This window comes from Mytilus californianus, unplaced genomic scaffold, assembly GCF_021869535.1.
Source record: "Mytilus californianus isolate M0D057914Y unplaced genomic scaffold, xbMytCali1.0.p SCAF_9, whole genome shotgun sequence".
NCBI classification, from domain to species: Eukaryota; Metazoa; Mollusca; class Bivalvia; order Mytilida; family Mytilidae; genus Mytilus; species Mytilus californianus.
This window is the reverse complement of record NW_026262745.1, coordinates 4,027,507-4,045,479: the sequence shown is the minus strand read 5'-3', so window position 1 is coordinate 4,045,479 and position 17,973 is coordinate 4,027,507. Positions and strand designations below refer to the sequence as shown.

The following is a 17,973-nucleotide window of genomic DNA, read 5'->3' as shown; positions in this document are numbered from 1 at the left end:
GTTTCAGATTCTATTTTTTTTGTTTTTTAACAACAAATATATTCTTTATTCTAAAGATTGCTTGTCACAATTATACTTCACTGTCCAAGCGCCAGTGGAGTATTCCTGTGATTCTATTTTTTTTTATATATTGAGGCTACGTTTTGATATAATAACATTTAAAATTCACGGTAACAAAAAAATGAAACATGTGGGTCAAGTGAATTACCATTCTAATGATTCATAACAAGAGAGTATGTATGTTTTATTAACAAATTTTTACTTGAAACACTTGACGACAGTCTTTACATGTGCATAACTTCAAATAATATTTATGTGTGTGTGTGTGTGTGTGTGTGTGTTTGTGTTGTCTTGTGTAATGATTCTTCAACCTCTGAACATTTTGAGTCTGCCCTTCAACGAAATAATTAATTACAATATATTGAGTGGTTTTTTTTTAAATTTTCAAAAATGACACCTGACAAAAGATCAGACAATAGTTTTTAAGTTGACAAAATACCTGAAAGTACATTAAATATTGCTTCAAAGCTAGTAGATACATTTGTCTTTTAAAATACAACTGTCATGTAAGGATGGTAATGATGGTATGTGGATAAATGTATCGGTTTTCAAGAGCAAAAATGACAGTGCGTCATCCCTACAATAGTTTCGATTTTCGCAATTGAAAATAAAAATAGTTGGCGTAAAGGGGAGATAATTTTGACAAAGTAGAATCCTGACTGAACATATTTGTCGCCATCTGTGAAACATAGATTCCGTAACGGTTAACCAACTAATGAAGGCATAACTTCAACTTTACCACTTGGAAACCTTTGTTTTTGACGACCCTATATCAAGGAAATCATGATCACGAAACATGTTGATATAAGTGACGATCTAGCAAACAAATAGGCCAGCGAACAATAACAAAAATATTGTTCACTAGCTTGAGCTATCTGGTTTTATTTATAAAGCGTAGATTGTTTTTTGATTTTTTTTTACATAATTATGACATGAATGTTGGAGTATACATAGCCCAGTTGATGACTGGAAATGCAAGCTCGAATTAACTGGGAGATATATACTCCAACATTCATGTTCTAATTGTGTAAAAAAATCCAATATAAATAAGACCAGCTGGATCAAGCTAGTGAACAATATATTTTGTTATTGTTCGCCGGCCTATTGTTTGCTTGTTCGTCACTTACATTAATAATTTTCATCCGTTTGGTCTTCACTAAAACCAAAGTTAACATTCACTTTACAAATCTTTTAAATTTTTTTAAAGGTTTATCAAACCAATTTGGGGATAAGGTGAGCTTTGTAAAAAGGGATTATCTGTTTAAAAATAAATAAAAATTACAGATTAACAAAATGGAAAACTTATCATTATAGTAAAATAGAAACAGGGAAGGCAAAATAAACGATATGTGATAAATCGTGACACTCTGCGGTCATTTGAAATTTGTAAATCAGTGTTTACTACATAACATATATCACTTGTACACGATGAATGCATGATTGATTCCTCCGAGTTGCAACTTTTAAATTTAAACAAAACATCTAACTAGTGTAAACGATTCAAAACAGGTAGAACTATTTCAGATAGGCAAGATCTCCCGATTTCAGAACTTATACCTGTTTTTCATATAATGTGGTGTAATAGGTCAATACCAAAAGCAAATAAACTCATTATATCACAAAAAATGATATGTATTGTAATTCTTCCACACGCAGATAGAGCTTCCCACTTAACTTAAGTTTTATATGATGAAGAGCGTTATTTAAGGCGGTAAATGTGAGAAAATCTTAATACCGTTTTAATCATATGGGTAATATTGTTCAACAGTAATTTTGCGCAAACAGTTCCTTCAATATTGGAAGGAGATAAATACACTAGGTGTTATTTTAACCCTTCTCCAAGTCTGAAGAACCAAGTACAAATATGGTTTTTCAAGTGATATTGTTGTCACCCGGAATATTATCTCTAAGTAACATAATACCAATCGGGTGCTGAATATTCAAAATATTATTAAATATACATGTACCTTTAGTTTTGGCAACATAAAACTTTCATCTCAATCAAAACGAAAAGTCAAACTCTAAATGTAAAAAATGCTTTTACAAAAAAAAAAGGTTACAACCTATTACATTAGACTATTTTTCGCTATTTGTAACGAATTGTTATTCGATTGCATCTTCAATAACGTGTGATATTTAACTATAATAATAAATATTTAACTAACTTAATTACATTGGAAAATTTAGATATCATCTGACATATATGTATTCTTTCAGAATAGCAAAGTATGTTATACATAAATAAGAAGATATGGTATGGGTGTAAATGAGACAACTATCCATCCAAATCACAATGTGTAAAAAGCAAACAAATATAGGTCAAAGCACGGCCTTTAACACGGCGCCTTGGCTCACAACGAACAGCAAGCTATAAAGGGTCCCAAAATGACTAGTGTAAAACAATTCAAACAGGAAAACCAACGGTCTAACCTATATAAAAAACGAGAAACACTCATGAACCACACCAACAAACGACAACAACATACATATCTCGATAACGAGGAACATAAACCATTATTTGTTTTGTTTTAATTTCAGCCAAAAAGAATGTTTTAAGAGAAAATGTTGAATTGAAATCGTTATTGGCCGGAAAGGTTATATCACAAAATATAAGAGGTAATGATTAAGTATGAATCTATGTACAAATGGTTACAGGTGACTTACAAAATTATGTCATAAGTATGCTTGCACCAGTTTTATAATATTAAAGTTTTACTTTCGCAGAATTACACTGGGAACCAAATACTTTCTAAGATTTTCAGGTCATAATGGCCCCAAACGGGCTATTGTCATTACGTTGAATTTGTGTCTTTCGTCCATCGTTCCTTGATGTTTTAACTATCTTCGCCACTGAAACCATTGGACCAGGTGGAATCAAATGTATCCACAATTATTCATAGAATATCAATTTATAAATTTATAAATTATGTCTGATGAGCCCATTTGCCATCCAACATGGTTGCCCAATGGCTAAAAAAAGAACACAATGTCATACGTTTCTTAGACTGTTTGTTCCGTCTTTACACGAAGTACCTGGATGTGGACTGATTAATACTTTGGTATACGAGAACATGATTTATTTATTAGCTGTAATTGGTATTGAACTAGCTTTAGTAACTGCGAGTACTTTTATTGCTGTGGTGTTTGTTTATTTTCTAAATATTAGTTGTGTTTTGTGATTCGTACCGATATACTGATTAAAGCCATTTGCAACAAATTTTTTACAATTTGTTCTTATGTTATACTGGTACACTTTCCTATGTTTAGATCAAGGTGGAGTGTTCACAAACATATGTAACCCCGCCACATTCTTTGTATGTCTGTCGCAAGTTAGTATCCTATAGTTTAGCGATCGTCGTTTGTTCAGATCTATCATATTTGTTTATAATTTATTGTTTTGTTATAAATTTGGCCATTAGTTTCTCTTTTGAATCCTTGAACATTTTGTCCTGTCGATTTCTTTTATAGCTGACAATACGTTGTGTGCTTTTCTCATTGTTGAAGTCCGTATGGTGACCTTTAATTGCTATACTTCACTTTATTTGGTCTTTGGTTGATAATTGTCTCATCGGCAATCATACCACATCTCCTTATTTATATAAAGGAAACAAATGCAGGAAAAAGTCCAACAGACTAACAACAGTACACTAAACACAACATAGAAAACTAAAGACTAAGCAACACGAACCCAACCAAAAACTCGGGGTGATATAACTTATAAATGTTATAAATAGTCTAACTTGGTACATGAACAAAACGTGGTGAAAAAAAAAACGTAAGCAACACGTTAAAGGTTTCATGCGTCCGAAGAGATGTTATGTATTTACCTTCATCGGGAACGCTCAAAGACGAATATTTAAAGGTCAAGGATGTATCAGAACCGAATTAGATAAAGAGCTATTATATGAACCAAAGGGACCTAAAAACATTCCCTTTGCTTATCCAGTCTGAAATGTAATTGCTACTACAAACTAACAGTTGTAGCTCGAATGCATCAGGATGCATTAATGTATAATCAAGTCAGATCAGAATGGAATTTTATATCTGATGCCTCGTCTAGAGTTAGTTTTACGGTATTTGCACGTTCAGAACCTTTGTATCATCTCTTGGTTCGTAGGTGTAGGTGGCCTGTTGCAAGGCAAATTTTCTGTCCCTATCCAACATACCCTAAATTTCCAGTGGCACTCGAAATTTTCAACCCTTCATTTCTGTCGACCACTTAGAACAGGACATACCTACAGTATTTATTAATAATTTATTCTCGGCCTGATATTGCACGAGATACTTGTCAACGGACAATAAGCAATCCACAATCAATTGAGTAATTTATCAAGAGAAAACAATCAGAAACCGCACTTCACTCACTTCCATGAAATATCATTATAAAATAAATTGAAATTGATGCCAGTAGAAATTTTAAATATTGTTGCCATAATTGGTGTTGATATTATAGACTGGTGAATATTCGAATACTATAGTAGGGTTTGCTTACTTTTAAATTAATACTTTGATAATTCTAATGAAACATCTACAGGAGGGATTGTTCCTACATTGTCCTGCAAACTATAATAGATAAAGGCAACTGTGAATCGATTAAAGAATTAGCAAAAGAAGATCTACAAAAATCAACGTACAGAAATCTTCGAAGTACTTCTTGTGGTACATTTTTGCTTTTTGTCTACTACCCTGATTATCATATTACAAACAGTGACGAGCAATAGTGAACATCAAGTCCATGCATACAAATGGGTCAACAGGACTACCTATTATCTTGAAAACTAATATGATATGTTATATTTTAAACAAAAACAAACTGAAACTTTGTGCTGATATTACCTAGGGTTGCAGATAGCGATTAAAACTCCGTTGGGCCTTTTGTTGTAAAAGGAGCTGCTGAAAGAGTTTCACTGTTTTGATGTATTTTGTTAAAAATGCAATGTGATGTGTCCTCTTTAGTGGCTTTTGTGTGCTTCAAGTGACCTGTCAACTCCAAATCAAAATGCTTTTTTGCTTTATTGGGTAAATGTAGATAGAACTGGGCAAAGCTGTAGCGTGAATGAAACTTGCTCCAACGAGCATGCTTTGACATTGAAGTAATATGACTAAAGATGTTTTAAGAAATGTGAAATAAAGTTCCTATGTAATGGCTGTTTCACATTCGTTATATGAATTTGAGGGAGTCTAGACTGTATTTGAATTATGTTTGTTTGTTATGATGTATTTGTGTTTATCATGCAGTTGTTTATGTATATAATTTTGAATTTGAAAGGTTAAGTTTATTCATCTTCTTTATCTGATTATCGCACGACAATTAAATATTTCAAAACAGGATTTGTTAACAGTACATGTCTTTTTGGGAAAAGATAGCTATGAAGCTTTCTTATGAATTGTATCGCTGGCCAGACTTTTATTTCTTTTCTATACTATCACGTCAACCAGTTTGTGCTTAACATTATGAAAAACTCACATTCTTGAAATTGATATGATTCTTCAAAAAATTCTAATGTTTTTATATCTCACTTCTTTATTTGTGTTTTTTTACAAAACGGAAAATCAGTATTATGAAATATCTGTATTAAGCACGACGTCAGGAGAGGAATTCGGCACTCCGTTTACACTCATGACAATAGTAGCACGGATTTCTCGGATCTCTATTATGTAAATACGAAAGGCGTTCCGAAATGGAACTATTTTAATCACAAAATTTCTGAAGTAGGGATGTCCCGTTTACACAATATTTTTCTTCGGTGGAAGGAAACTTCTTGCATGTGATAAATGGTCCAACATAATTACGATTTTTATAATTTTGACATACAGACACTGGAATATAACTCTGCAATTCCAAACAAGCTTCGAATCTCGCTTGATTTCGATGCCCTCATTTATCAGGAAATGAAAGTGTGGTCACACAAAAGTCCGATTCTGATTAGCTAATGATCGCTTATCACGATTGTTTCCTTTTGGAAAAGTTCAAAATTAGGAATTAACATAGTTTTGTGTAGAATTTCCTAAAATCGTGCACTCTAGAGAAGGGGCAATATGATGAAGTGCACGCCTAAATCGTATCCATTGGCAGGACTGTTCAATAGAACAATCGATGATGAATTAATGGTTTACGATAATTAAACAGTAGCAACAACGCGCATGCGCACATTTTTGAATTCGTGTAATAGGTTACTGAACGCATAATTTATTTGTGACATTTCATGAACCAGCTGTGCGTCCACTGGACGCGACTTTTATACAGTTACTGAGTCCTGCTATCATTTAAATTATCCTTTGGTAGCAATACACAATTAGCAAATGAAGCTGAAATTTGGTCTCTAAGTTCAGGAACATGCACATGCATTTTGAAACGGATATAGCCACTGCTACAAAAATACCCAAACATGTATACATATTTAGAATCCTATTTCTCAGCAGATTTCAAATCTGTAAAAGAAAGCTTAAAACAAAATTGCACAAGTTCAGTATCATGGAAACATTTGGTGTTTGTTTTCTATTTTTTTCTTCAAAAATTGCTTTTGGACACCCCAATACAGGCATAAAAATATCGTTTTTATAAAATGTCAATGAATATCAGACATACATCGTTTCAACACTGATACATAGCCCTCTCAAAAAAAAAATTTAAAAAATGGGGGGTCTTTCTGCTCCTTTTTCTGCAAGTTACCTTTCAAAAGATCGAGGCAAATTTACACCATTGAAAAACAGTCAACAAATGCTGATATAGTTTTAGAGTCATTGGTGGACTGGATATGAATTTAGACCCGAAATGTAAACTTCTACTGAGCAAAACAGGGTTCAATCTCTTCTCTGGAATCATACCTTTCAATTAAAACCACTCTCATAGCATCAATGTTCATTTTTCTTCATTTTCAAGTACTTAAAACTTGTCTTTCTCTTTTATTTAAAAAATTCAACGTGGCCAAAATGCGAAACTAACACTTCTAACTGTGTATTGCTACCTTTAACTGTCAAAAAGTATCCGAAAACGTGCTTGTGTGTAATAGCTCTGAAAATTGTGATCTTGCCAAAGGTTGATGCACTCCACTTTCAAATTGTTATTCAACTGTCCTACGTGTTGCGTAATGTTGATACATGGAAAGAAAATGGAGATTGGAATCACCCGAGGTCATCCTTAGACATTCTCAGTACTGTATAAATAAACAACACTAACAAGTGATACAATCTTCTTCCGCAGAGTAGGAACTCTAGACAGCCAACCTCAAAATTCCTAGTTTAAAAGGCACTGTTCATTGGACATCAGTAATACTGATCCCTCTTTATGGTCATTTGTGTCCATCCTTTGTAGAAAGTCGCGGAATCCAGAAAAAGATATTTCACATCCCATCGTTGTCGACGTCGTCAGCCTGTATGTTCAGTACTAGTCTGTTGTTAAATTTGTTTTTTTTGTAAAATTCAACATTTTGGGCGTTCATTAAAAATTATTAATTTTGGGTAGAAGATCAAACGAGAGTATCAAGAGCACACATTTTTAAAATATCTTTTTTTTTTTCATTTTTATGTTCATGTATATCAATATCAAATGGAATTATTTTATTTTTGCAGTTCACATTTAGATAGGTCTATTGTTAAAGTTTTTCAGACAATAATAATTTTGTCAAAACTTCATCGAATTTTTAGAATATTTCTTCCTGTTCAGGGCCATACGGTTACCTACCAATGCTTACATCAACGTCATTTGATCTCTGTTGATGGCTGTTTCAATTGGAATCATACCACATCTCCTTATTTTTATAATGATTGGGACAGATGCTCATTATGCTAAAAAGATTAACCTAGATCAAAATTTAGACACACAAAAGTTTAAGTGTTTCGGTATTGTATTAATAAATGACTTTTATGTATATAGTGTTTTAAGCTCGCCTGGCTCAAGGGACCAAGTGAGCTTTACTAATCACATGGTGTCCGTCGTCTTCGCCCGTTACACTAGTAAATGAATTTTGATCTGAAACGGTCATTAATATTTTGGACTCTTAATGGACTGAACAATAAATTAATAAATCATTGTCAGTATTTCAGTACATTTTCATATTTATCCACTGCGGTAAATTCAATACAATGTGTTTGCAGTCAATTATGGTCACTTCAGTAGTTGTTTTTACCTGTGCACATCAAAATCATACTGAAAAACAACGAAATTACCTGCAGGAAAATTGTCTGAATATTATTGAATTAACTGCAGTTGATAAGTCTGACAATTGTCAGAAAAACTGAACTTGACTGAATGATTTATTGTTTAATTTTTTCATATTTAATTACCGTTTCAGACGACTAAATGCATTTAATAGTATTAACTTTTACAATATTTTTTTGGCTTATATCTTTAAAACAATAATTAAGAACAGATAGATAGATAGACTAGATCTACAAATAAGTCAACATGACAGAAATCGTCAAACGACTCCTGATTTTTTTGTTAACCCTGTTTTGTGTTTTGGGCAAAAACTAAACAAAATAGAAAAAAAAATACAAAAAATTATTAGCAATACAAGATAAAAAAAAAAGATTTTGTCATTCTAATCTACAATTTTGGAAAGTGTCCTTTGTTGAAGATGCACGTATACATAGGCTCTTTAGTCGTGTGTTAATTTAAAAAAAGACAGATGGCTGTCTAAACAATTGGTCTTGTGCGAACTAAATACAATACACATTTGTGCAGATAAGTGACTGTCAATTGACTGTAATATTCTTTAAGTATTAGGTTCTTCGAATGAAATTATTTAATTGTCATTAGCACAACGTACGCACATCATCAATGCAGCTCTTTAAGTGTATATAACAATCCGTACATGCAAATTAATAAGATATTACATGTACATTCAATATATGGGACTCGGGTATTGTGCTTCTCGGGATAGGAATTTTTTGCTGGCATAAACTATATATTCGTCCTTTGTTCATACGATATGTAGGTTTATGATCGATTATGTTTTGTTTCCTTTCGTTCTTGCATATGAGCGGCGTTTATTTGTTATTGGTTCTGACATAGTTTTAGTTTTGGTTTCATTGACAAAGACTTGAATTTTGTAAATATATATGCAATTAATATAGGATATAAACATGTTATTTAAGACAAACATTGCCTAACTGCAAGTCTAAAATTAGATTTGGTTGTCTGATTCGGCTTTACACAAACGATAGCTTGGCGGTCACATTTGGATACTCTTCACAATAAATTTGTATTTAATTTGCTTACATGTTGATATTATATTTCAGATTTGCAACAACACGCTAAAAAAAAATGGAAAAAACAGTTTAATCGTTTTGTGGAAACAAGAGCTTCAAAGGCCATTTTTGAAAGATTAAAACAAGAGCAGTGTTTTATTATTTCTGGACCATTTGGATGCGGGAAATCTTCTTTAGCATTTCATACCGCGTTGAAACTCGAGGAAACATTGGGATTCGATTTCATGATCATTTCTAATCCAGATGATTTTTTAAGGTATGCATCGGAAGACAAAAAGCAGATATTTCTAATAGATGATGCATTTGGAAAGTATTATGTAAGCACCTACGATACGATATGGTGGATTCGTCAGGATGAATCCATTAATCACCTCCTGAAAAGAAACATCAATTTGAGGCTCTTGATGACTTCGAGATTAAGTATTTACCGGTCAGTAAAAAGACAACAGATGAAAGTTAGATTTTGTCTATTAAATCTTATATCAAAAGAAGTAGCATTGACATTTGAGGAGAGACAAATGATAGGAAGATGTTATCTACAGGACGATATGATTGATAACCTTAGTGAAGACGTAGTTTCAACATACAGTTTTTTTCCAATGCTTTGTGGAATTTTCAATATTTACTCGAAGGAAAATATTGTTGACTATTTCACTAATCCTGTTCAGTATATAAAGACTGAAATTGAAAATTTTTTAGAAACACCAGATCTGTTTTGCCTGGCATTGGCTGTTTTAATTGTTTTTGATAACGACGTTAAAAAAAACATTTTTAACGATGATAACCCCACATATGATAGACTGTTTATGTGTATATCAAAAGAAATAGGTTACACAAGATACAAATCAAAAACAAAATTATATTCGAGCTTTACTGCTCTGACTGATTCATATGTATCAGATCAAGAATCCTCTTTCGCGTGCCTTCATGTTAATTTATTTAATGCTTTGGCATTTTGCATAGGCCCTAAAATAATACACAGTATTCTTCTTTATGGAACAACGGCATTTATAATCGACAAAATGCAACTGAAAACATCATGTAGCCACTATCCTAAGTTCACAATTATAATTCCGAATTCATTACATGCTAGTTACTTAAAAAGAATGTTGTTGGACATGAAAACAGCTTCATATAATATATTTATAGGAAGTCAACATTTATCAGCTGAGTTTAGACAATCGTATATTGCATACATGAAAAAACATTTAAAAAAAGAGGATCTGAGAAAAGGCATTGATAAAACTACAGTCCTTCATCTTGTTTCAGCAGAAGGGTATACGGATTATGTTGAATATTTCCTTGACCTAGATAAACAAATGGTAAAAGAACTAGATAAGTTTGAACAGACTGCGTTGCATAAAACATGTATGAAAGGACATCTACGTGTAGCCAGCTTGTTATTGGATAAGGGTATATATATTGATCAATCTGATAAAGACAGTAAAACAGCTCTTGATATTGCGTGTGATTGCGGCTTAATTGATATGGTAGATTTGTTGTTGTCTCGACATGCAACAATTCGTCAGAAAACGAGTGATTTTAGTTCTCCTCTCCATGTTGCTTGCAGTAAAAGTAATTTTAAGATAGCTGAATTACTTTTGAAAAAAAACGCTGACGTTAATCAACGGGATTATAACGGATATTCACCTCTTCATTTAGCATGTCAGAAAGGGTCTATCGAGATTGCTACAATGTTAATCACACACAGGGCGATTATTGATATGGAAGATTTAAAAGGAGAGACGTCGTTGCATACTGCTTGCAGAAATGGTCATTGTAAAATAGCAGAACTGTTATTAGTCAATAGAGCAAATGCAAATAAACGCAATTTAGTTCGAAATACACCTATTTTGATAGCTTGTGAAAAGAAACACATGGAGATTATTAAGCTTTTATTAGAATATAAGGCAGATGTTAATTGTAAAAATAAAGCTCTGCTGACACCATTACATGTAGCATATAGGAATAACAGTACGGACATTGTTTTGCTACTTATTAAACATGGTGCATTGGTCAACGAACCTGATACAAATTTTCAAACACCTTTATTTATTGCTTGTTCAAAAGGTTATCATATTGTTAAGGGTAAAATAATAGAAAATGGCGCTTCCATAACCACGGGCAATCAGAATGATGAAACACCTCTTCACGTGGATGATAACGAGAGAAATGAAGAAACAGTGAAAGTTTTATTAAATGCTGGTGCTAATGTGAACCAGGGTGATACTTATGAGATTACACCAATTCAATTGGCTTGTAAAGCTCAAAGAGAAGAAATCGTTAAATTGTTGATAAATGCCGGTGCTGATGTGAATAAGAATGATCAGAATGGTATCACACCACTTGACATGGCTCGTAAAGGCGGACAAAATGAAATCCTTTCATTATTGTTAAATGCCAAAGTTAATGTGAATAAGAGTGATAAACATTCGACGCCACCACTTCACATGGCTTGTACAGAAGGAAGTGAAGCAACAGTTAAGACGTTGTTAAATGCGGGTGCTCATGTGAATGAGGTGGATAAGGATGGAATGACTCCGCTTCATGCAGCTTGTAAAGGCGGACAGGAAGAAATCGTTACTATGTTAATAAATGCCGGTGTTAATGTGAATAAGGGAGATACGAATGGAGTAACACCACTCCATATGTCTTGTATAGAAGGAAATGAAGCAATCGTTAAAGTGTTTTTAAATTCGATTGCTAATGTGAATGTGAAAGATAAGGATGGAATGACACCGCTGAATATTGCTTGTAAACATGGACACAACGATATCGCTACATTGTTATTGAAAGCGGGTGCTAATGGGAATAGGGCTGATAAGAAAGAGATTACGACACTTCATATGTCCAATAAAGGTGAAAGAGAAGTAACCACCAATGTATTTCCAATGTGAATGTTCTTCATACGGATTTGTTTATAATGTAAGTTCAGAAAATTTGGCAATGTTTTATTATTGCGAAAGTTGCGAGGGGATAGATTTGCAAATTTAAAACTCGCATTTGGAATTTTGTTAACATAATTTGTATGCAGCTTTTTTCTGTAATCGCAGAAATTAGTAATGCATACTGAAATTACAGATCTACCCAAGAATAACTGAAAAGTCGGGAGAAAAGGTATCGTTGCATTATACAGGTTATGACAGATAAATATTAAATACAGATAGCAGGGACAAACGCAAATAAGTCAATTGGAGATGTATTGCTTGCAAATCATGAAGTTTGATATTAAGTCACCTACCGTTCAATTGTTGTTGAAAGCATATTTTTGTAAAACAAAACGCATGCCCAGATAAACGACGAATGATCGATGCCTATAACATAATAAATAGTTACTGTCATAAAGTGTTTAATATGATTACCTTGGTCGTTTGTGCATCGTACCAATCATATTATTGACAACGTTCCATGTAACAGAAGTGGTTTACAATCGTACAAAGTAGGAGGGATAACATTTGTTGTAATATATTTTAACTATTTGCTTATTGTTGATATATTTGTCGTATAGTAAAGCAAAAGTAGTATACTTATTTCTTGTTTTTTCTTTTACTTCGAATATGCATCATTCATATTAAACCTCCTTTGCATTTCATTCTATTTATTTTGGTGAACAATTAATCAACTAATTATTCATTGATTGACCTTTAATATGTTTTCTTTTATCTAATAAAAAGGGAAAACAACACATTATAAATTTCAGGCGTCCGAAGCGCTTTTCTGGATTTACCTTCATCAGGAACACTCAAAGCCGAATATTTGAAAGCCAAGGATGTTAAGAACCGAAACGGGTGAAGGGCTATATGACAAAAAAGGACACAAAAAATAACCAAAATTCATCTAAGGTCAACTTTGCCTAAAGTTGTTATCAAAGTTACATCAAGTGTGTAACGCATACTAATAATACAAAAGAGTAATATACTTGCTTGCTAGCTTGCTTGCTTGATAGATAAACGCCCAGGATTAAATATGCCAAGCATATTCAGGTCGATTACATTTTTATAAAATAGTCATTTTATACACGCGTTATAGTATTATGGTATACTAATGTCCGTCCATCCGGCAACACTTCATGGAATGACACCGCTTGATATGGAACACGCTCATGTACAAAGTCAGAAGTATGGCAGTTTTTTTCCACTTGTTCCGTTTATTGATAGCTTTTGATTTTGTCAGTTTTCATGGACTTCCCTTTTTTGAATTTGCCATCTGTACTATGTTTAGATCGTGAATGTAGACCACCGTCTGATTTTGAAAAAAAATCTGGTTTGTCATTCAAGAGTTATTGAAATTTTTACACACATATTGACACAATATAAATACACCAAACGTTATCCGCATGCATGATTTTATCTACAGAACCATTTGATTTGCTTCTGATTAAATTCCTTCTAATTATCCTGTTTCATTTTGCATCAATTTCAATATCCACAATAAGTGCGTATCATCACTCTTGGCGCAGCTGTCTATTATGAAAAGTTCCTGTCTGTATTTGAAAAATACGTCATATAGATCAAATATCAATTCTCGGCTAATTTCAATGATTGTTTTCCCGTGTTTCAAGACGAATCTAGGTTGCAAGCAACAAACTTTATAGGTGTACTTTAAATTTTTCTGTACTTCCTTATCAATGAACTCATTGATAACGGTTAACATATGTTGTTGTTATTAAACTATTTTGTTTTGTATTTGTTGAAGATAAATATTGGATACCAGAACATTTTTGATGCAATCTTTGAAACATTAAAAAGCAAAATTCATCAATCAGAAAAGATCTACAAATAAGTCAATTTGCGGAAATAGTCAGTTGGCGCCTTATGGGAGTAATAGCCCTAAAATGACGATGTTTATGATTTATTTGCATTTGTGCCTATTACTTGAAACTATAATCGATACAACGAATTTTAGCGAGCAAAATGATTCACTAGGCAAGGTCTACAAATAAGTTGATATTGTAAAAATAGTAGGTCAACTTTTTATTTGATTTATTGTTTTTAAATGACAATGTTTACATATAGTTTGCGTCTTTGCCTTCCATCTTGAAATCTAAGATGAAAGATAATAAAACTTTAAAAAGCAAAAATGATCAGCAAAACAAGATCTTGAAATAGGTCATCATGCATATAGATGAACTTGTCAGTTGTCTTCTTATATGAGGTATTTTAACTTAATGACATATGTGACCCTTTTTGTATTTTGGGGAAAAAAATATAAACGACAAAGACAAACTGTAAACAGAAAAAATGATCAGCAGTAAACGTACAAGAAAAAAAAAATATGACGAGTTATAATCTATTCTACAATGTCAGACAGTATCCATTGATGCAGATGCACAGAGACCTAGTTGAGCTACACAGACTCAATGTTAACTTGTTCGGTAGATTGATCCGCGGAAACCGATATAGTTTTTTCAACTAAATCTTAAATTTCAGTAATATCCTTCTTGAAAAAGTCATGGAGGGAGGAAACAATAACATGATATACAATTCAACATATACTTTTAAAACTGTCCAACAGATCTAGAGAAAGTTATTTCTCGTATTTAATACATTTGAATCACGTCAATGTTATTGATTGCAATATATTTCCTGCCTCATATAGTGTGAATTTTTCCAAATACTTGCGAACCTTCTTTCAGCATTGCTTCCATTTTACAAGCAAATTGAATATATATATATATATATACATTGAGCTATACAAATTTTGGGACAAATATTCAAAATGGTTTAAATTATATCACCCTTGCTAGATATATATTATTCAAAATAAATTACCTAAAAACTTTCCCGAATCACACAAAGTTTTTTGGGTAAATCTCATTGTTTCGCATTGTAAGGGAAAATATGAAAATATGTATCGACATATACCGTTACATGTAAATCAAGCAAGATTTACCTGCACATAAGGACCCAAATAGTGTATCATCCAATGTTTATTCCTAATTGTGTTTTAACTTTGACTGTCTTGGAACAACATAAACAAGATATATGTGTTGTTGAAAGTTTTCTTATATCCCTTTCACCTACATGCCCTAATATTATTGATCATGCTGTTTGACTGTTTACTCTTACTCTGCATAAACAGATCTTTGATAGAATTACCTGGTCAGGATATATATGTACACAATGTATTCACCAATAAGATAAAAGATGATCATTAAAAAGCATATTAAATAATACACAGCTCCTTGATTGTTTATTATATACCTTGTTATTCACTTTTCTTAAAATTGAGAATGGAAATGAGGAATGTGTCAAAGAGACAACAACCCGACCAAAAAGCAGAAAACAGCCGAAGGCCACCAATGGGTCTTCAACACAGTGAGAAAATCCCACACCCGGAGGCAGGCTTCAGCTGACCCCTAAACAAAACTATGTACTAGTTCAGTGAAAATGGACGTCACACTAGACTCCAAAACGTATAAATGAACTAAAATTAAAAACACATACAAGACTAACAAAGGACAGACGCTCCTGACTTGGGACAGGCGCACAAATGCGGCGGGGTTAAACACGTTTGTGAGATCTCAACCCTCCCCCTTTACCTTTAGCCAATGTAGAATAAACAAACACACAGCAATACGCACAGTAAAACTCAGTTTAAAAAAAGTCCGAGTCCGATGTCAGAATAGGTGAAAAAAGAAACTAAGCAAAATGACAATGATACATAAATTAATTAAGGACTACTAGCAGTTACTGACATGCCACCTACAGACCTCAATTAAACTGATTGAAAGATTATGTCTTCATCATATGAAAATCAAGCACAATCCCTCCCATTAGGGGTTTTATATCATACCATCATAAAATATATGAGAAGAACATAACCCGTATCATGCCAACAGCTGGTTTTAGAATAAATGTGTTTTTTTCCGATGCAAAGATGGGTGAATTAATATTTATACCAAAAATATTTCATCTTTAATGACCTGACAACAGTATCGTAACTATATCCCTTCTGAATAAGTCTGTTTAAAGGTTTTGGTTAGCTTTTGAGGTGAATGCGGACATTTTTGAGCTTTGTATAGAATATTACCATAAAAGATTGGATGTGAAATACCTGAACGTATAAGATGTCTGCATGTCGATTTTTATTTACGAATGATGTCCTTGTACTGATGATAAAATTTAGTAAATGTTTTGACTAGTTTGTGATATCGAAAACCTTCATGTAATAATTTTTCAGTGATACAGAGATTTCTTTCGTTAAAATCAAATACGTTGTAACATACACGAGCGAATCGAACAAGTTGAGATATGTAAACACCATAAGATGGTGACAAGGGAACTTCACCATCTCAAAATGGATAATTAACAATAAAAATCAGCTCTTTTATAGTACATTTTGGTATTAAGCTTCCCGTTAAAAGATATATATATATCTAGATCTCTTTAGCTGACATACTGAAGTCGTCATTATTGAGAGCCAATATATCATCCAAATATAAAAAGTGTTATTAAATTTTTGTATCAGTTGATGTTTCGATGGGTCTTTGCTGATTTTAGTCATAAATTGTAACTCATAACAATACAGAAACAGGTCCGCAATTTGTGGTGCACAGTTAGTCCCCATTGGAATTCCAAATAACTTGACGATATACGGAATCTCCATAGCGAACAAAAATGTTATCTAGCAAAAATTCAAGGGCAATTATCGTATCAAAGCAGATCGAATTGACATAGTTCTTTTGTTTGTTGTTACTAAAAAAATACCTAAAAGAGTTTGAACATATTATATTCGCATTCTGACTTTTTAAATGCCCATTTAATTAGGTGTGTGCATTTTTTTTTTCCTAATGAGATTATGAGGCAAAGTTGTATGTAGGGTAGAAAAATGAAAACTTTGAACAGATTCGAAATCACCAATATAAGCATGCAATTTATCAAGTACTTCCAACGAATTTTTTACACTCCAAAAGTAATTAATTTCACTATTTTCAAAGGCATTATTTGAACAATTTATTACCAGGTTTTTGATTGTACCAAGTGTACTAGTAAGTAGAATAGACAGTTTAGTAATGGAACAATGGCTTGAAGACGAAATAAACCTATATTTGTAAGGTGTTTTGTGCAGCTTCGGAAGCCAGTACATAGTTGGAACTTTCGTTGTTTTTGGTTCTGCTTGTAAAGAGGTAGTTAAAAGTTCATGTTTGTTACAGATGTCATTTTCCCTAAATGGAGTCAGTTGGAATATTGGTGAATTCGTGATTTCCTTTTGCAGAACCTCAATGTAACATTTACGTCAAATAATAATGATATTTTTAGCAGCCTTATCAGCCGGGACAAAAACAAATTCCTTGGCGAGTTCCTTTAGCTTATGTTTGATACGAAAAATGGGGCTATTATGTTTGTTGTTAGGAGTAAAATGTTCTTTAAAATGTTTAATACGAATATCAACTATGTTCATTACAGAAAATCCATTGTTGAAAAAAAAAAAAGAATCTAAGGATTTTTTGTCAGCTTTTTCTCGTTTTATCCATTTCGAGCAGTAAGTACGGAGTGAGTCGTGGATGATGTTACGACACTCATTCCAATTAAAAGTTGACGGGTGACGATATTTAGGTCCTTTACTGAGAAATGATTTCAACTCTCGGTCATGAACGATGTTATGGTCTCCTGTTATAACATGGGCACTGGGGCAATAAATGTATTCGGAATTACTGCAATTTCATGACGTAGTTGTATTGTCACTGATATTAACATC

General features: G+C 32.8%; 1 protein-coding gene across 2 annotated transcripts in view; it reads left to right on the top strand.

Annotated features, from left to right (window-relative positions):
• LOC127714720 (serine/threonine-protein phosphatase 6 regulatory ankyrin repeat subunit C-like) overlaps nucleotides 1-17,973 on the top strand; it is a 405,000-nt gene that overhangs the window by 112,362 nt on the left and 274,665 nt on the right. Inside the window, exons 9-10 of one of the 2 annotated variants that reach the window (XR_007987905.1) lie at nucleotides 2,599-2,676; nucleotides 9,304-12,409. Coding sequence is in view for 1 of the 2 variants with exons in the window: in XM_052220773.1 (XP_052076733.1) it covers nucleotides 2,599-2,676; nucleotides 9,304-12,170 (2,945 nt within the window). In the remaining variant the exon portion in view is untranslated. Of the gene's footprint in view, nucleotides 1-2,598; nucleotides 2,677-9,303; nucleotides 12,800-17,973 lie in introns of those variants that run through there. The other variant, XM_052220773.1, reaches the window with a different exon arrangement.